The sequence below is a fragment of the Canis lupus genome, chromosome 30 (assembly GCF_003254725.2).
Source record: "Canis lupus dingo isolate Sandy chromosome 30, ASM325472v2, whole genome shotgun sequence".
Classification (NCBI taxonomy): domain Eukaryota; kingdom Metazoa; phylum Chordata; class Mammalia; order Carnivora; family Canidae; genus Canis; species Canis lupus.
The window spans coordinates 40,074,823-40,094,319 of NC_064272.1; the positions used below are offsets into that span (position 1 = coordinate 40,074,823).

The 19,497-nt window shown below is 65.6% G+C and overlaps 2 protein-coding genes across 13 annotated transcripts in view; one reads left to right on the forward strand and one right to left on the reverse strand.

The window, feature by feature from the left end:
* The window catches only part of SCAPER (S-phase cyclin A associated protein in the ER), a 435,057-nt gene extending 434,332 nt beyond the window's left edge, over positions 1-725 (forward strand). For all 12 annotated transcript variants that reach the window (XM_035708613.2, XM_025472080.3, XM_035708615.2 and 9 more), the window contains one exon: positions 450-725. In XM_035708613.2, the coding sequence (XP_035564506.1) occupies positions 450-553 (104 nt within the window). In that variant the 3' untranslated portion in view covers positions 554-725. The remainder of the gene's footprint in view (positions 1-449) is intronic.
* A 3,992-nt stretch (positions 726-4,717) lies between these two features.
* ISL2 (ISL LIM homeobox 2) lies at positions 4,718-14,566 on the reverse strand. The gene is made up of 11 exons (XM_049104297.1): positions 14,563-14,566; positions 13,881-13,980; positions 13,342-13,425; positions 13,068-13,164; positions 11,985-12,209; positions 8,672-8,798; positions 8,053-8,242; positions 7,696-7,958; positions 6,407-6,690; positions 5,707-5,874; positions 4,718-5,370 (listed from the first exon to the last, which is right to left on the reverse strand). The coding sequence occupies exons 1-11, from the start codon at positions 14,564-14,566 to the stop codon at positions 5,254-5,256; spliced, it is 1,659 nt and encodes a 552-aa protein (XP_048960254.1). The 3' UTR covers positions 4,718-5,253.
* Positions 14,567-19,497: the final 4,931 nt, after the last annotated feature.

Genomic DNA, 19,497 nt, shown 5'->3' on the forward strand with positions numbered 1-19,497 from the left:
TAGATGACTGAATGCCAGATTTCAGCATTTTAAAAGTTAACTTAAAGTATTTCAAATTAGACCGATTTAGAGGACAGACATCAAGCTTTCATATCTACCCTTTCAAGGCTGTCTTACGGATTGAATGAATGCCATTTTACCTTGTTCACCGTGCTTATTTTCCCCTTTTCTTACTCTGGAGTCCAAAAACACTTTTTCGTCATGTTTTACAGAGGGATTAATGCCTGAATATGTTAGAAGCACAAAATAAATTGTGATTAAAATATATATATATAAAATGCTACGGGTGAATGTAGGTGGACGGGGGTCGCCTTTACATAAACGCGCATTATGGTCTATTCGAAGTGCACGTCCCTGTTTTGTAGTCCGATGTTGAAATAATTCCAATTGCTTAAACTTCAAAGAATCTAACTTCTCTCTCTCTCTCTCTCTCTCCCTCTCTCTCGCAGGCAAATCCCTCGGTTCCCAAGACTATCTTGAGCTGGCCAACAGATTTCCCCAGGAGGCCTGGGAAGAAGCGCGACAGTTCTTTTTAAAAAAAGACAATAAATGAACGGCCTGGTTGGCCCGTCGGGCGCCCGCGGAGGCTCTGAGTGTCGGGACCAAGGCCTGAGCCCGGCTCCCTGCTCGGCGTCCCCAGGGCGCTCGGCGTCGAGATGTGGGTGAAGTTAGACTAAACTGGCGAGTCTGTTTCCTTCTTGTAATAAAGTAACTTATTCTCTTTGCGTCCGTGGCTCTTCTTACGGAGGCGGCACGAGGGGGCCGGGCGGGGCGGGCGGGGGCGGGGGCGGGGGCGGGGCGCACCTGCCTCCCCGGGGTCCGCGCAGGTGCCCCCCCCCCCCCGGCCGCGGGGCAGAGACGGGGCTGCGCTCGGGCCGCGGGGCGCCTCCTCCAGGACGGCCGCCGGGCTCTTCCTCCGCGGCCCGGGGCGGGGGCAGGGGGGCTCGGGGCTCGCGCCCGCCCCCAGGACAGCAGCGCCCCGACGCCCGCGGAGCATCCTCAGGGCCGGGAGGGGGGGCGCGGGCAGGGGGAGGGCGCGGGGGGCGGGGAGGGATGGAGGGGGGAGGGGCAGGGGATGGAGGCGGGGCCGCCGCGGAGCAGCCGGTGCCCCGAGAGCGCAGCGCCCCGGCCCCGACCCGCCGACCGCCCCGGAGCCCCCGAGCCCCCGAGCCCCGTCCCCCCCAGGGCCCGCCCCTCCGGCCCGACTGCGCCCCCCGCAGCCGCCGCGGCCCAGGGCGGGGAGGACCGGCCACCTCGGGGCACCCACGGCGCACTCGGCCTCCAGGTCCCCGCACAGCCTGGAACGGACGAGCCCCCGCCCTGCCGCGCCCTGCCCTGCCCCGCCCTCCCCCCCTCCCCCCCCCTCCCCCCCTCCCCCCCCTCCCCTCCCCCCCGGCCCCGCAGCCCAGCCCAAGGCCGACTCCGCCCGCGCCCCGGTCGCCAAGTCCGTCGGGGACAAGCCCAGGGCCCGGCCGAGCGCGGCCCCCACGGCCGAACCCTGAGCCCGACGGCCTCGAAGCCCCCCGGGAACCCCCCGCGCGGGCCTCTCCAAGGACCGATGGGTCTTCGGGGACAACCGCCGCCCGCGGCCCTCGCCCCTGGTGGAGCGACTCCCACACCGGGTCCCCGGGAAGCCCCGAAAGCAGCGCACACCACGCTCCTCGCTGCCGCACCTGACCTGACCCCGGGGAATCCCAAGCGTGTGACCCACGTGCTTGGCGCTGACCGGGACCGCGACCCGGTGTCCCTCATCACGACCACCCAAGGCGGGCCTGACGCCCGGGGGCAGCGACCATCACCAGGGCTTGGGAGCCAAGGCCCCCCCGGGACCCGCGGGACACGGTCACCCGGGGCGCGGCAGCAGGACGGGCGCTCGCGGGGCTTCGCAGCAACACAGGCCCGGGCGCCCCCATGCACGGGGACCACGTCACCCGGGTCGTTTCCCAACATTCAAAGTCCGCACCGTGGGATCCGCGGGTGGCCCAGCGGTTTGGCGCCTGCCTTTGGCCCAGGGCGCGATCCTGGAGACCCGGGATCGAATCCCACGTCGGGCTCCCGGTGCATGGAGCCTGCTTCTCCCTCTGCCTGTGTCTCTGCCTCTCTCTCTCTCTCTGTGACTATCACAAATAAATAAAAATTAAAAAAAAAAAGTCCACACCGTCACACAAACGTCAAAAGAGAAATTAGACATTTGACCCCAGAACAAGAGCCGCCTGCAACCGGACACGCAGATGCCTCCACGCGGAGCAAATCCCGCGCTCGGCTCGGCCGAAAGCAAACGCTCAAAGCTCATTGACAACAAACAGGAGCGAAATTCTTTTCTCGAGAACCTGTTTCGTTAACATGACAAAGCCCAGGAGTTGATCGAGAAAGTTATCGAAAGGAAGGTTTCCTAGAAGCGGAGCCTCGCCCTCGGCCGCCCGGAGCTGGGAGCAAACGCCCAGGCCTCCCTTGGGGGGGGGGGGGGGGGAACGGGTCCCAGGGGAGGGGGCGACTCCGCAAGGAGCCTGACCCGGGTTATGAGAACCGTTTGCAAGCGCTCGAGGGGCCAAGCTGGTCCTCAGTAAGTCTGCGGGGCTCTTCCCTCATCCCCGGCTTCGCAGCACCGTTCCCTAAACCCCAGAAAAACGAAATGTTCTCTACGAATTTCGTGTGAGCATTGCCTAGACCCTGAGGCAGCGAAAACCAGATTCGCTTGGTTCCCACCTCCCGCCTCAACGGTTGGCGGCCGGTCCTCCAGGTGCCGGTCCGACGGCGGCGGCTCCTGTCTGACGGCGGCGGCCACAGGGTCAAGCATGTGCTGAGCCCGCGCTGCCCGCCGGGCAGAGTCTCCTGCTCATTTCCTGCCGCCACCAAAGCCGGGTTTCGAGACGGCGAGTGGCAGCGGTTTGAAATGTCACACCGGGTGACCCGGCGCCCCCGCCCCGCGCTTCGGGCCTGGAAAGAAAATAAACCGAGGACACGCCAGGCTGGTTCCGGGTGGACGTTCCGGCGGCCGCGGCCGGGCTGGGGGGTCGCCCGCAGGTGATGCCGGGCACAGATAAGGGGCCGCCGCCGTCTAGACGGCGGGACCGGGACCAGTGCCCAGGGCCACGGGGATCAGGGGAGCCTGGGAGCACCGGGGGTGCGGGGGGGGGGGGGGAGCAGCGGCGAAGCCCAGGGAATCGGGCGGCCTCACAGGTCTCCAGCTGCAGCGAGGGGCCCGCACCTGCCCCCAGCACCAGGCCCGGTGGACACGGGAGGGGGCAGCAGGGAGGGTAAGGTGGGGGACAGCGCACGGCCCCAGCCCAGACCCGGCCGCAGGGAGCCCCGGGTGCACCAGCCCTGCGCCCACCCCGGGACCCTGCACCACGCTCACCCCCAGGGACCTTGCACCGCGCTCACCCCCGGGACCCTGCACCGCGCTCACCTCCGGACCCTGCACCACACTCCCCTCTGGACCCTGCACCACACTCACCCCAGGTGCACCGGCCCCGCACTCACCCCCGGGACCCTGCACCGCGCTCACCTCCGGACCCTGCACCACACTCCCCTCTGGACCCTGCACCACACTCACCCCAGGTGCACCGGCCCCGCACTCACCCCCAGGACCCTGCACCGCGCTCACCTCCGGACCCTGCACCACACTCCCCTCTGGACCCTGCACCACACTCACCCCAGGTGCACCGGCCCCGCACTCACCCCCGGGACCCTGCACCGCGCTCACCTCCGGACCCTGCACCACACTCCCCTCTGGACCCTGCACCACACTCACCCCAGGTGCACCGGCCCCGCACTCACCCCCGGGACCCTGCACCGCGCTCACCTCCGGACCCTGCACCACACTCCCCTCTGGACCCTGCACCACACTCACCCCAGGTGCACCGGCCCCGCACTCACCCCCGGGACCCTGCACCGCGCTCACCTCCGGACCCTGCACCACGCTCACCCCCGGGAGCCTGCACCGGCCCTGCGCCCACCCCCAGACCCTGCACCGCGCTCACCCCGGGAGCCAGCACTGCGCTCACCTCCGGACCCTGCACCGCGCTCACCCCTGGGAACCTGCACCGGCCCCGCGCCCACCCCCGGACCCGGCACCGTGCTCACCCCCAAGGACCTTGCACCACGCTCACCCCAAGTGCACCGGCCCCGCACTCACCCCCAGGACCCTGCACCGCGCTCACCCCCAAGGACCCTGCACCACACTCACCCCGGGACCCTGCACCGGCCCCGCGCCCACCGCCAGACCCTGCACCGCGCTCACCCCCAGGAGCCTGCACCGCGCTCACCCCCAGGGCCCTTGCACCGCGCTCACCCCTGGTGCACGGGCCCCGTACTCACCCCTGGGACCCTGCACCACACTCACTCCGGGACCCTGCACCACACTCACCTCTGGACCCTGCACCGGCCCCCCGCCCACCGCCAGACCCTGCACCGTGCTCACCCCCGGGACCCTGCACCGCGCTCACCCCGGGACCCTGCACCGGCCGCGCCCACCCCCGGACCCTGTACCGCACTCACCCCACATGCACCGGCCCCACGCTCACCTCTGGACCCTGCACCACGCTCACCCCACGTGCACCGGCCCCTGCGCTCACCCCCAGACCCTGCACCGCGCCCACCCCCGGGGTGCACCAGCCCCGCACCCACCCTGGGACCCCGCGGCAAGAGCTCCGAGCCCCAGCTCCGACCCGACGCACCCTCCCCTGCCCGCCGCACAAGGAGCAGCCTCGCAGCGGGTTATTAATTTTTTTATTAAGATCAAAATATTCATCCCACCATGAACTGGCTGTTCTCACAATAAATAACAATAACTTACGTTTTGTTCGGCAAAGGCTCACACGCTGTCCTCCGTCGACTGATAACTTAGAACGTTTCCAAGGAGAGTCCCGTTTCCGCTTTGCTCCGGCAGCCCCGCGCTCGGGACCCGGCTCTGTCCCCTCGGGCCCCGGGAGCCGCAGGAACCGGAGCAGGTGGCCCCACCCGGACGGACGGGGCGGCGGCGGCGGGGCCAGGGCGGGCGCACAGCTGACCCTAGTAAATCCCAAATTCTGGTTTTGAAAAAAATAGCCGTTCTTAGAGCAGGGCCCTCCGGCCTGGTGAGAGCAGGCTGCACCCTGCAGCTCCGGGCCTCCCGGCCGCTGCGGCGTCTCTCTTTAAATAACAATAATGATAATTACGAAGGCGAGAGTTTTCGGAGCAGGAATGGCCTGAGCGTGGGTGCGTCTCATGCGGGGAGCATGCGAGGTCCGCGGGCTGGCGACGATGGGCCCCTCACGTCTCCACGGGACTCGGCACCATGCTGTTGGGGGTGTCGGGCAGCTGCGAGGACAGGGAGGTCACGTCGCTGCCCGAGGAGTTGCCCAGCGAGCCAGACTCGGAGAAGGAGACCTGGGGAGGAGCCCCGGGAGGAGGCGGTGAGGCGGCGCGGGCTGCAGCCCCAGGCCACTAGCCAGGGACACGGCCGGAGCAAGCCCTGCGGGGAAGGGGCCACGTCCCGAGCGCGCGCAGGGGTGGGAGGCCGGCTCGGCTGCGTCGGCCCCAGGGCCTCCCCTGTGGTGCCCTGGCCCAGGACACCCGGTTTAGAGCGGACTGCGGCCGACGTGCACCAGCAGTACCCGCACCTGTGCCCTCAGCGCCAGGCGGTCCCCAGCGCCCCCTCCCCGGGGAGCCCCTAAATCCCACCCCTCCGGGACCTGAGGTCCGAGGGCCCGGGCGGGACCTCACCAGCTGCTGGAAGGCGGGTTGGTCCAGGTCGCTCTGCAGGGCGAACTCGCTGAGGGCTTTCCACGGGGGCTGGTAGGTCTGCACCTCCACGGCGCTGCCCTGCACGGCGCTCTCGTGGCGGATGGGGCTGCCCGCCACCAGGGGCGTCCCCGTCAATCCCTGGAGGCTCTGAGGGACGAGCGCAGGGGAGGCCAGGGATGCTCAGGCGGGTCCAGCGCCTCCCAGCACCCCGGCACTGCCCCGGGCGATGCTGAGAGGTTTGGGGCCTGGCGCTCAGGCCACGGCAGCCCAGTGGGTCCTCCGCCCCGGCCAGGATGCTCGGCGGCCTCCCAGAGCCCGGAGCCCGGAGCCCGGCCTCCCTGCTGGAAGCCAGTCGGGGGCCGAGAGGAGAAGCACCTCCAGGCCTGCGCTCCCACTCGTCGCGATCGTGTCCCAACCAAACCAAGCCAAGAGGACCCACCCGGCCGGGCGAGTGGAAGACGCAGACCCAGGCGGCTCGGGCTCAGGCCGGCGGCGGGGACAAGGGGCCCCAGCTCATGCGAAACGAAGCAGCCTGAACCCCCAAAGCAAGCCTGGCGCCGAGCGTGCAAACACGCCGTTGGGAGTGCCCCGGTGCCCCGTCTACCCAGAGCCCCCAGAAAAGGGCCCGCGGATGTGCCCCAGGCCTCAAGCCCCCCGCTTCGGCCGCGCAGCCCCTCACCGTCTTGTCGTTGTGCTGCTGCTGCTGCAGCTGCTTCATGAGGATGGACTTCTTCTTGTCCTTGCACCGCTTGTTCTGGAACCAGACGCGGATGACCCGCGGGCTCAGGCCCGTCATCTCCACCAGCTGCTCCTTCATGAGCGCGTCGGGCCGCGGGTTGGCGGCGTAGCAGGTCCGCAGGGTGTGCAGCTGCTTCTCGTTGAGCACCGTCCGCACGCGGGTCGTCTTCTCCGCCGGCTTGTGCACGTGCGGGCGCAGCGAGGGCTGCCGGGCGGCCGCGGGCTCTGTGGGCACCGGGCGGAGGTGGGCGCGGGCTGGGCGCCCAGGCCCGGCTCCTTGTCCTCCCTCCGGCTCCGGCTCTGCCGGCGGCCGCTCCCCGACCCCAGGGAGCTCGGCATCTCCCGCCCTGTCCCCCGCGGCCGCCCGGGCTCTGGGAGCCCTGCACCCGGCCGCCGGCGCCTCCGGCACGGACCGACCCCAGGGAGGGCTGCTCAGGGCCCGTGGGGCGAGGGAGGGAGAGGGAGCAGGGGCTCCGGGCCCGACACCGAAGGGCTGGCGGCGGCGGGGGCCTCGGGGACTGGGGGCCTGTCTCCCGCTCGCTGGGGCCCGCGGCAGCCCTGCCTCCTGCTCTGGAGACTGCGGACCGGCCGGGCGCCGGGGGCTCCGGCCCCAACGGCCTCCTCCAAGGGCCCAGGCTCCCGGCCCTGCGGCCGACATTCCCGCTGGGATCCGGGTTCTCTCCACCCGGGACGCAGCCTGCGCCGCCCACCGCGCCGAACAAAAGGGAGCGGAGATGGGGTGCCCCCAGCACGCGCCCAGCCGGCCTGGCTGCCCCCTCCAAACAGGACCTGCACCGACAGCCCCTCGGGGTCGGGACAAATACGCACAAAGAGCCCCTCGGCCCGGCTCAGTCTCCTTCCCCGGGGGAGGCAAGCAGAGGAGCGACCGCGCAGCACCCAGGGGCGCCGCCGGGCCCGCTGGAGCTGCCCAGCCGGGGCCACCAGCCCTGACCCCCTGGTGGCCACACTCCCACTCCCACGCATCTCTGAGCGGCCCGAGCGGCCCCCGAGCCGTGTTCCGAGACCTCGAGGCCTCCGGCCTCCGCAGCGGCTCCCGCACAAGCACGAGTGGTTCACGCAGGGGCCTGAGCGGGCTGCCGAGCCCCTCCGTGTCGGGGCAGGAATCCCCCAGGGCCCGCTGGCCCCCCCGGCCCCCGCTGGCCCACGTCCATCTCGGGGAGCGCCTCGCTCCTCCCGGCCCGGCCCGCCCGGCCCGCGCTCCCGGCTTACCTGGCAGGTGCAGGCCGCGGGCGCCGGGGAGCGGGCCGGGGCTGTGCGGGCTGCCGGCCGCCGCGCGCTCCAGCAGGAGGCCGTGGTCCGCGCGGCACAGCAGCTCGTGCTCCCGCAGCGAGAACTCGTCGCCGGGCAGCAGCTGGCGGCTGCACACGGAGCAGCGGAAGCACTCGACGTGGTACACGCGGTCCCGCGCGCGCATCACCAGGTCGCTGCTGCTGAAGCCCACCTGGCACTTGGCGCACTTGATGCCGAACAGCCTGCGGGCCCGGGGCGCGGCGTCAGCGGGCCTGGGGCGCGGCTGGGTCCCGGGGCGCGGCGCCCCCGCCCGCCCGCCCGCCCGCCCGGCCTCACCTGGCGTAGTCCCGCTTGCAGTAGGTCTTCCCGTCCCTCACGAAGCACGTGCAGGTCTCGTCCAGGTACTGGCTGCACTCGGCGCACTTGAGGCAGGCGGCGTGCCACTCCAGGTCCGGCGACACCCGCAGGAGGAACTGGTCGTGGATCCGGCTCCCGCAGCCCACGCACAGGGCGGTCCCGGGCTTCCCTGCGGGCGCGCGCGGGCGGGGTCAGGCCGGGTCGCCCGCGGCCGCCGCGCCCCCACCCTCGTCCCGCTACCACGAAGCCGCGCGCGGCCGGACGGTCGGAGACGAAAACGCGGCGCCTTCGGACTCGCGGAGCTGCGCCCTCCCCGCGGCCGGGGCCGCCCCCGCCCGTCCGTCCGCCCGTCCGCCCGCCCGTCCGCCCGCCCGTCCGACCTCCGCCGTCCGACCTCCCGCCCGTCCGCCCGTCCGCCCGCCCGTCCGCCCGTCCGTCCGCCCCGGCGCGGCCCCGCAGTCCCCGGCGAGCACGGCGCGCGGTCGCCCGCGGAGGCACCGGGCAGCTCGGGGCCCCGCCCGCCGGCCGAGCCCGACACCTGCAGGCCCGCGCCCCCGCGCCCCCGCGCCCCCCGGCCGCGCCCCGCACGCGGACTCACTCTTGGGAGGGTCCCCCATCGCACCCAGGCGCGGGGGGCGGAGAACCACATCCACCGAGCGGGGCGCGGGCGCGGAGGGCGCGGCCGGCCAGGACCCGGGTCGCGCGCCCAGCCGGCTCTCGGGGAACTAACTCGGCGGCCCCGCGGACTTGGAGGGGCGACTCCGCACCGGCCCGCACGCAGCATGACGTCAGCACGCACTCGCCAGGGGCAGGAGCCGGGGGCGGGACCTGCGGCGTCACGGAGCTCCCCGGGACCGCGGGGGCGGGGCGGGGGCGGGGCCGGCGGAGGGGGCGGGGCCGGCGGGCGGAGGGAGGGCGGGGCGGGAGCGGAGGGGCGGGGCGGGGCGGGGCCCGGCGGCCGCGGGGGACAAACCCGATTGGCCCGCAGTGAACAATGGAGCGCGGCCCGCCCCGACGAGCGCGGACCCCGTCGGGCCCCGGGTCGGGCTCGCCCCGCGGGACAGGCGGCCCCGGGCTCGGGGGGACACGGGGCAGTGGGCGCGGGCCCCGCCTGCAGACGCCCCGGGCCTTCGCCGCGGGAGGCCCAGCTGCAGGTCCGAGGCGGCCGCCGGGCGGGAGGCCCACCCCGTCCACCCCGTCCCCTGCCGCCTGCGCCGCCGCGCGCCTCCGTCCCCGGGCCCGGCCGCGGAGGGGGCTGGAGGGGGCTGGGGGGGCCGGAGCCCGGGTCGCGGCCGAGCGGTCGGGGATGTGGGCGGGCAGCGCGGACCCCGGCGGGCCCCGGCGGACCCCAGCCCAGGCCGCGCCCCCGGGGCCGCAGGGGGAGGGGAGGGGAGGGGAGGGGAGGGGGGCGGGACCCAGCCCAGGCCGCGCCCCCGGGGCCGCAGGGGGAGGGGAGGGGAGGTGGGGCGGGATCCCAGCCCGGGCCCTGCCCTCGGGGCTGCAGGGGGAGGGGGGGAACCCCAGCCCAGGCCGCGCCCCCGGGGCCGCAGGGGGAGGGGAGGGGGAGGGGAGGGGGGCGGGACCCCAGCCCGGGCCCTGCCCTCGGGGTCGCGGGGTGGGGGACAAGCTGCCGCGGACCCGCGCGCCCGGGGGCTCGGCGCCGTCTACGCAGGGTGCTAGGGTCGTCCGCGCGTCCTACTCCCAAATCACCGATCTTCCGTCAATTCTTCCGTTTCGTGTCACAAACCCGCGGCAACGAAAACAGCTGCAAACGTGGCGCGCGGGACTCGGCGGCCGCCCGGGACCTCGCCGCGGGCTCCGCGTGCCAGCGCGTGACGGCGGCCTTCCCGGTGGAGGGGGCGCCCGGGCCGCAGCTCGGCCCTGCCGCTAAAGCTCCCGGGAGGCGGGGCCTCGACTTCTAGGCTGCCGTCCGGGAAATGGGCGCGGGGGGGGGGGGGGGGCTGCAGGGACGGAGCGGGCCGGGCGCACCTGCCGCTCGCGGGGGGGGGCGGGGCGGGGCGGGGCGCGGCGGGGGCAGAGCTGCCGGGAATGTGTCTGCAAATAAACGGGGCTCAGGGGAGGGGGAAGGCAATGTGTGCTGTGCGCGCGCCAGGCCACCCCGGACCTAAGGCATCTCATCTTACTTTTCTGTGCCTCTGTTTCCTCATCTGTAAAATGGGGGATAAAAGAGCGGGTATCTGTACTAGAGGGAATTTTGAAAGAGTTTATTTATTCATGAGAGACACAGAGAGAGGCAGAGACACAGGCAGAGGGAGAAGCAGGCTGCATGCAGGGAGCCCGACGTGGGACTCGATCCCGGGACCCTGGGGTCACGCCCCGGGCTGAGGCAGCCCCAAGCCGCTGGGCCCCCCCGGGCTGCCCCGGGAAAGGTTTGCAAGGACGCCGGCGGGCGGCGAGTCTGCAGCAGTCCGGGCTGTGACGGCGCTTGCGGTGGGGGCCTCCGTGGATGCTGTCTCCGGCGTGGGTGCCCGTGTGGGTGCGGGCCGAGGGGACGTCCGCCCTGCGCACACCGTTAGCCTCCCCCGGACCCCGAGGCCTGGCCCAGCTCCCGGCCAGGGGCGAGGGAGTAGCCGGATCCGACGGTGAGGGCCGCCCCGCGGGGCTTCTGGCTGCGGCAGAGTCTTAGCCTGGACCCCAGCCCTCTCCTGCCAAGAGGAGAAATGCATCGTGCCCCAAGGGGGAAACCATCTCGGTGGGCATCGCGGGGCCAGGGGAGCAGCACCGGCGCCTCCCAAGGGCGATCCCCCTCCCGGTGGCCTGCCGGGCTCCACGGCGCGTCAGGAGGTGGTGGCGTTAGACTCGGTCATCCCCGGGGACACCGAGGCTTCCTGGGCAACGTGACTGGTTCCGGTCGTCAAGGCTGGTGGCCCAGCTCCACGGCCGTGCTTCTGTCCCCGCGCGGCCACCAGCCGCCCCTCTCCTCCCTGGCGCTGCAAGGTCCCCGGTGCACACCCTGGAGTCGCAGCCGCGGCACCGGCACCGGCGGGACAGGAGGAGGCCCTCCCCGCTCGTCACGGTCTCGGGCGCCCTCTCCCTGCCTCCTGGGCGCCCCAGGTGCCCTTCTGGGGAGGGCAGGGGCCACACCTGGCACACAGGGCGCCTGGCGCCTTCTCGGGCTCGGGAGCCCCAGCTCCAGGCCGTCCTCCCGTAGGGCCCGAGCCAGCGCCACGGGGGGTGGTCAGAGGCGCGGAGGGGGCTCCTGACCCCGAGCTTCTCCCCACATCGCACCGCCTCGCTGACCACTGACCGCTGAGCATCAGGAGCCTGGAGACAGGAGGGACGCGGCGACGCTGGCCCGGGCCTGCGGAGCCCTGGGGAAATGGGGAGAGGCCGGCCCGGGGCTGCAGAGCTGGGGTCCCCGAGCAGCCCGGGTCGCAGGTCACACTCCGCAGCCGCACTGTCGTGGTTTTACCGGCTTGCTCAGCCCCCGCCCTTCCCTTCTTGTCTCCAGCTCCGGAGCCAGGAGGCTGCAGGGGCCCCGGGGCCTCGGCCCGCAGGCCCGTGTGTGCCAGGGGAGGTGCCGTCCACCCCCGTCTGTCGTGTCAGCACTGGGAGGCCGGGCACACGCACCTGAGGGGCTGGGCACACGCACCTGCACATGCAAACCTGCACACGTGCACGGCCACACGGCCTCGCACATAGGCACACACGCAGCCTTGCTCCCGCGCTGCCTTCCCGTCCCTGCCTGCTCAGGAGGGCCTCCTTGTGCACAGAGGGCAGTGGCCTTGTGCCCATGGGGTCACGCATGGGGGGGACACTGGGTACAGCCTCCACCTCCGGCCGTCGCCTTGGTGGCCGCAGGCCTCCCCTCAGCTGCCTCCGCACGTCCCTGCCCTTATCCCCGCAGCCGCCCCAGAGAGCAGGCCCAGTGTGGAAATGATCCGACTCACCCACCAGGGAACTGCGGCCTGGGAAGGGAGGCGACCGGTCCCAGGGGACCCGCTGGTGTTGCCCACGAGCAGCCTCCGCCTCCAGATCCGCGGGTGGGTGGGGGGACGCCCCACGGGGCAGCCGGCGGGGGAGGCAGCGCTGCGGGAGTCACCGCAGCCCGGAGCCTTGCCCAGCAGCAGGTGACCAAGCAGCTGGAGCCGGGCCCCTGCCTCCGCCCAAGGCCGCTGGGGTGCCAGGCGGGCCCAGGGAGGGCGCCAGCATTCCTAGGCCCTCGCCTAAGCCTCCCGGAGCTCATGGGTGTGGGAGGCGCCCACCTCCCTGGCTCCCGCATCCAGACCTGCGCCCTCGCCCCGCTCGCCTGCCGCCTCCTACAGAGTCCCTTTGAGCAAGCAGGCACCCAGGGGTGCTGAGGGCCCCCTCCGTCCCTTCTGGGCCCCCTGCCTCCCCACTGGGCCCCTTCCCATCCCCCCCTCCGGGCCCTTTCTCTCTTCCCTGATGCCCACTGAGCCCCTGAGCAAGCTGGGCCCTGAGCTAAGCCGGTGCAGACCTCCTCACGCCAGGCACAGTGGCACGCATGCCGCCAGCCCCGCCTCCGAGGCCACCAGCTAGGCCGCACAGTCATCGAGTCATCGCGCAGCGCTCAGGGGTCAGAGGTGGATAAGAGGTGTCAGGACGCCCAGCGCGAGGTGGGGCTGAGGCTCAGCCCCGCAGCCCGAGTCCGTGGGCCTCCTGGCGGATCTGGGTCCTGGGTCTGTCCAGATGCGAGCGGTCTGTTCGTTCATTGTCACGTTGTTCACAGTGGACACGAGTCCAAGTCACGGTATGAAGGGACCCACGGTCTGTATCGCTCTTTTCCTGGGGAGCTCGAGTTCATTACGGGACGATGAGAAAATGAGCCTTTTTAAAAACTATGTGCGAGGGGCGTCTGGCGGCTCAGTGGTTGAGTCTGCGCCCTCCGCTCGGGTGCGATCCGGGTCCTGGGGGGCCTCCGGGGCTCTGCGTCTCCCTCCCCCTCTGCCCCTCCGCCCCTCCGCGAGCACGTGCTTTCAATTAAATAAATCAAAATCTTTTTAAAAACCCACAGACACAGGAACCCCAGGTAGGAGGCCTTGTTTCTTTCCGAGTCCCGGCAGGTTGGCTGCGGGGCTGGCGGCCGGGCCCCCCTCGGGCAGGGGCCTCCTGCAGGTGGGGCAAGTCGCAGCTTTCCCGTGTCTCCAGAAGGTGGGAGCGGCGCCAGCTTGGCGCGGCCTGGGCCCTGGGGTGCCGCCCGCCGCCCTCTGGGCCTCCCGCCGCCGCTTCCAGCCCCGCCTGCGATCCAGGTAGTAGGGAGGGAGGGCGGGAAGGGGGTAGACTCACCAGGCCGCCCGGGGGCTGCCGTGCAGAGAAACCAGCCTCCTGCCCGGCGGCCCCAGGCTGGGGCCCTGGATGGACGGGGTGCCCCTCCCCGAGACAGTAGGGGGACAGGAAAGTATCGCCGGCAGGGGTCCCCTGTGACCGAACCCCGGCCCGGCTCCTCCGAGCCCTCTGTCCACTAGGCCTCAGCCTTGACCAGAACCCCAGCGGGTCCCCTCCGGGTGCCCTCCTGAGGAAACCCAAGGCCGAGGGGAGCCGGCTCGCCCCGCCGCACCCGAGCCTCAGGCCCAGGCCATCGGCCCCAAGGGGCAGGGGCTCCTCCCCGGCCCAGGCGTCCTGCTGGTATCCTCGCCCTGCGTCCCCCGAGCCCCGTCCTCCCTGTGACCACCTGTCCCCTCCCTGCATGTGGAAGCTGAGTCGGGCTCGCCCAGGACCCGCCCTGTCACCACAGCGCCTCGCGGGTGGCGTCTATCGCCGTCCCCTGCCTGGCACCCGGCTCCGGTCACCACAGGGAGGGGGCCTGCAACCCAGCCGTGACCTACAGGATGAGTGCCAGGCCTGCAAGGAGGGGCACGGCGGGGGGACAGGAGGTCACGGTCACGCAGGAGGTGACAGCCAGGCTGGGGCCAGGCGGTGGGCCAGCTGCGGGCAGGAGCTTCCGACAGTGAGGGACGCAGCTGCAGGGGAAGGGGTCACACGTGCGGCGTCCAGCGAGGCCCGAAGGACGCAGGACGTGAATGGGGACCTGCCTCTCCTCCCGGCACGTTGGCCGGCTCACCCAGCAGCTGACGGGGCTACGGGGAAGCTTCCGTAGTTACCCCAAGGAAGGGGGAAGAGCATCAGTCACTTGGACACCCCGGGTAGATGCACTGAAATCCTACATCTGGGTCAAGACCCAGACCCCAGGGTCATCAGGACCAATCTGCCCCGAGCTTTGCACCTTCCTGGGCCGGAGCCGACCTCAGGGCCCCAAGTCCGGGAGTGCGGGTGTGGACTAGGGACTGCCCCGACTCCTGTGGTCCTCGTAGCTCCCTTTAGCAGTATTTCTGGAATCAGATTAGAGGAACTGTCAGCTCTCCGGTTGACCTGAACATTAATGACGCCTTCTTTTCAAGTTATGTCCCCAACAGAAAAACTAAAAATTGCAATAAGCTCCTCCATCCTGCACAGATGTGTGTGGGTTTGGGTTTTGCAGACTTGGGGGGCCAGTTACAGTCCCCTTACCCATCGTGGATGCTTGCCTTTTATGATATGAAGACAAATGGGTAAGGATTTAATGTACATCATCAGCTGTGAGGATGCCGCTTCATAAAGCTATTGTCACAGTCTTTGAAAAGGTGTTTTTTTTTTCTTTTTTTCTTTTTTTTTTTAAGTAGGCTCCACGCCTATTGTGGAGCCCAAGGTGGGGCTTAAAATTCCTGACCCTGAGATCAAGACCTGAGCTGAGATCAAGAGTCAGATGCTGAATCAACCTCACCACCAGGCATCTCCCTCCTTGAAGGACACCTTTTGTTCTTTCCAACGCACATTCATACGATGCCAACTATGTACATTTTTTCTCATAACAAGGACCACCCTCTCATGCCCTATTTTGTCTCTTCGTCACCTTAAAATAAAATAGGAATTATAAGCGATGCCGCGTGTTTGGTTACAGTCAAAGCCCATCAAGCAACAATTTTTCAACAGATCGCACAGATGATCCTCTTTTGCTGGAAAACATCTTCTGGAGGCTACAGTTACCAGCGAATTTCAAAAATAGAATAAATGAGATAATAGAATCTGGGCTGTCACCTCCTGTCCAATGAGATTATCCGATGTCTAATCATGGACAGATTGTGATTAATGTGGTTGCGGATGGGGCATTAATCCGATTCAGGAGGGAATCCAGTCAGATTTTCATCTGCTCCAAGTGTGTAATTGGTTTGGAGGCAGCAGAAAAGCGGCTTGTACCAGATTTTGCTGCATCACGGTGGTGAGGTCTATTTTGATCAGCTTGAGTTATGGACAATATAAATTATTTATAGCTACTTTAGACATGCCTTATACTCGTAAAGACCTTCAAAATACAATCACCCCCCTCTTGCTGTTGTGGGAATCTCGTCCAGCTGAATCCTGGTGCTTATAAAAAGCAAGGGGGAGTAGAGACTAAAGGCTGGCGGGTTCCCCATGAAGTGCTGACTGGACACTACAAGGAGCAGGAAGTTGAGCCAGGCAGTAGAATAGGGCCAGAGGGTGCACACGGAATGGCCTCGGCCCAACAGCACGTTGCTCTGGTTGAGAAAAGGGACCCAGGCTCGGGAAAGCGCAGGCATCCACAGACAGCAACGCACGGTGAGGCTCTTGCAGGCTGAGCACGAAGGAGAATTTCCTTGAACTAGACAAGTTTCATGAAGGTGGTAGGGTTCAAGGCGGGTCTTTAAAGGAGAGAGATCGGGGATCCCCGGGTGGCTCAGGGGTTTAGCGCCTGCCTTTGGCCCTGGGCGTGATCCTGGAGTCCCGGGATGGAGTCCCACGTCGGGCTCCCTGCATGGAGCCTGCTTCTCCCTCTGCCTGTGTTTCTGCCTCTCTCTCTCTCTCTCTCTCTCTCTTTCTCTATCATAAATAAATAAATCTTTAAAAAATAAAATTAAAAAAAATAAAGGAGAGAGAGCTTCCAACGTGGCCTGTGAGGAGGGAGAGTGCTGGGCAAAGGCTGCGCTGCATGTGTGCACAGGGTGCAGGCAAGGATGGCGTGGGTGCAGCGGAGGGGGGAGGCTACGGGGTGCTACGGATGGCCCTCCAGACACCGCCTTCATTCTTCGTGTATCATCAGGGTGCTCCGGGCTGATAGAAAGCCTATCAAAAAGTGGCACAAGGGGGAAGTGAGCTTGCTCAAACAACAGGCCCAGTGGTAGGGCAGACGTGCAGCTAGAGGACCCCAGGGTCGACAGGCGTCATCAGCAGGGTCTTCTGCTTCCCTGCTCTTGTGTTACCGATTCAGCTGCGTTCAGAGGATGGTTCTTAGGGCCACACAATGGCTCCCAAAATACTTGGGATCACGTGCCTCCTGTCTGTGACCGTTGGGAGGAGCTGGCTTCCTGAGGCTCTCACTAACCAAGGAAGCTTCTTTTCAGAATCCCCCAGAAAACCTGTTTTCTGTTTCATTGACCCACACTGGCTTTGATCTCTCCCCTTCTGAACCAATCACTGATGAGGAATTAGGGATTCCCTTGCTGGCTTAGACGGACCAGCACAGGCGTATATACCTCCCTGGCGGGGTGCTGATAAACGTTTAAGAACCTGGCTCTTTAGGAAAGAATTTGTATATATATACATATTGTTTATTACAAATTTATTGATACAAGGAAGGATAGCAAATAATTTACAAATAATAACAAAATATGCAATTGTAATTGTATATCGTAATTTGAATTGTAAATTAGAATTGTAAATATGTAATTGTTTTGTAAATTCCACATAGCCAGTTGATTCTTGCCAAATTTTTGCTAACTTATGGTTGCATAATTAAGCAAATTCATATCTTTTCTACCTAGCAAAAAACAATTATAAAAATATACTATAATTAGGGGCACCTGGGTGGCTCAGTGGGTTAAGCGTCTGCCTTCGGCTCAGGTCTTGATCCTGGGGTCCTGGGATCGAGCCAGACATGGGGCTCCTGCTCAGCGGGGAGTCTGCTTCTCCCTCTGCCTCTGCTCCTCCTCCCTGCTTGTTTTCTCTCTTTCTCTCAAACAAATAAATAAAATCTTTAAAAAAGTATGCTATAATTAATTTATTTAAGGCTGCGGGGCAAGAACCCCGGGATGCGCAGCCTTCCCCGGCATCCGGGGACCAACCCAGCTCTGGAGAATTATATAATTAATTTATTAATTTTTTAAATATTAAATATTTAAAAATATTTAAAACCCTATCAAGTCAACAAGAAATGTAAATAGTCTATTATGAAGAAAATTTTCTTGACTAGGACCATGTAAAACAAAAACCAAAAAAAAAAAAAACACAGAGAGCACCAATATACGTTCCAGTATAGAATTACATAGATGATGTCAATTTTCCTCCAGTTTATCTATAAATGTAATTTGGTATACCACAAATATAATTAAATTGCCAATGTTATTCGATGTAACAATTCTAAGGATAAAATGGAAGAAGATGGGATCCCTGGGTGGCGCAGCGGTTTGGCACTTGCCTTTGGCCCAGGGCACGATCCTGGAAACCGGGGATCGAGTCCCACGTCGGGCTCCCGGTGCATAGAGCCTGCTTCTCTGCCTGTGTCTCTGCCTCTCTCTCTCTCTCTCTCTCTCTCTCTGTGACTATCATAAATAAAAATTAAAAAATAAAAAATAAATAAAATGGAAGAAGAAATGTGTGAGAATTAGTGAGGACAGTTTATTTCTTTTAATTTTTATTTTTTAAAAGATTTTATTTATTTATTCATGAGAGACACAAAGGCAGAGAGAGACACAGCAGAGGGAGAAGCAGGCTCCCTGCAGGAGCCCCGATGCGGGACTCGATCCCAGGACCCCAGGGTCATGCCCTGAGCTGAAGGCAGACGCTCAACCGCTGAGCCCCCCAGGCGTCCCATGAGGACAGTTTAGAAAGGAAGAGAAGTGAAGGGTGCTTTTCCCTATTAGATATTAAAAATGAATTATAAAGTCCTAATAATGAAAATAGTTTGATACCAAGGCAGAATCTAGCAGATTTAATATGACATAGAAAAGGCCAAAATCAGACTTTTAGTTTGATAGGAATTCAATGGAAAAGCAAACGATTATTCAATATATATTATTGATACATTTGAAAAAACGTAAAGGCAGACCTCTCAGTACCACGCCATTTATCAAAACCCTCTTCAGTTGGATTAAAGATTTAAATGCAATGACAAAGCTACAAAGGTACTAGACAAAGACAGAGGTGCCTCTTCCTGTAGGCTTGCCTGGGTCGGGCCTTCCGCGGGGCGCCAGGAGGGTCTGCTCCCGACAGGGAAGACCAGCGGCTTCGGCCGCTTAAAAGTGCACGGGCCGTGGCTCTCTCGGGCTTCCTGGGAGGGTGACGCGTCCCTGTCCCTGTATGGCCTTCCCCACGCGCCGCCGCAATGCCCGGGGAGGACAGCGGGCCCTAGAGGCCCAACTGCTGCCTTAAGATCACCCAACTTTTGGATGATCATCCCGAATGCTCCATCGTGGAGTGGACGACATGGAGCCCACGCAGGTGCAGCAGATCCGCGCGGCCCTCGGCGGGAAGGCTGGGAGGCTGCGGGGCAAGAACGGGGCGCGCGGCCTTCCCCGGCATCTGGGGACCAACCCAGCTCTGGAGAAACTGTTGCCTCCCGACTGGGGGAGGGTGGGCTTTGTGTCGCCAAGGAGGGCCCCGCTGAGGTGGGGGACGTGCTGGGGCCGCCGAGGCGCTAGCTGCCATCCGTGCTGGGGCCAGCGCCCCTGCAAGTCACTGTGCCAGCCCAGGGCACTGGTCTGGGGCCCGGGAAGACCTCCCGCCTCCAAGCTTTGGGCATCAGCATTAGGATCCCCGGGCACCACCACGAGACGGGCAGCCGACCAAGGCCAGACGCTAAGTGGGGCCCGCGAAGCCACACCGCTGGGCACCCGCCTTCTGCCCCCGCTTCGGGCTGATCACCCAGCAGGTGGTTGACAGCGGCAGCATCTCCCGCCCTGAAGCGCTTGGCACCGCAGAGGAAGCTGCATTTCCGCCCCCGAGGGCGTCTGCCACGCGGCCCGCATCCTCCCGCAGGCCGTCACCCGAGGGTTGCGCGGGTCCTGGCTTCGTCTTTGGGGAACGAAGCCACCTTCCCTTGCTGAAGAGGTCAAGGCCCGCTTGGCCGAGGCGGCTGCCACTGTGGTCGTGGACCGGCCAGAGTCAAAACAAAGGGGGAAAACACACACACACACACACACAAACAAACAAAAACAAAAAGAAACAAAGGGGGGTTGCAGGGCCAGAGCAACCGGGTCACCAGCCGGATTTCTGAAACCAGGAAGCAAAGGCCCTTCCCCTCCCAGGGAAGCGAGCAGCGGCTCCTTATGGATCGGGACAGACGAATGGGCTGATGCCTTATAAAGGAGGCTTTGGTGCATTAATGACTCAAACAAGAAAGTGATGAGCACTCACAGAAAAGTGGGCTGCGGGAGGAGCTCATGGCCCATT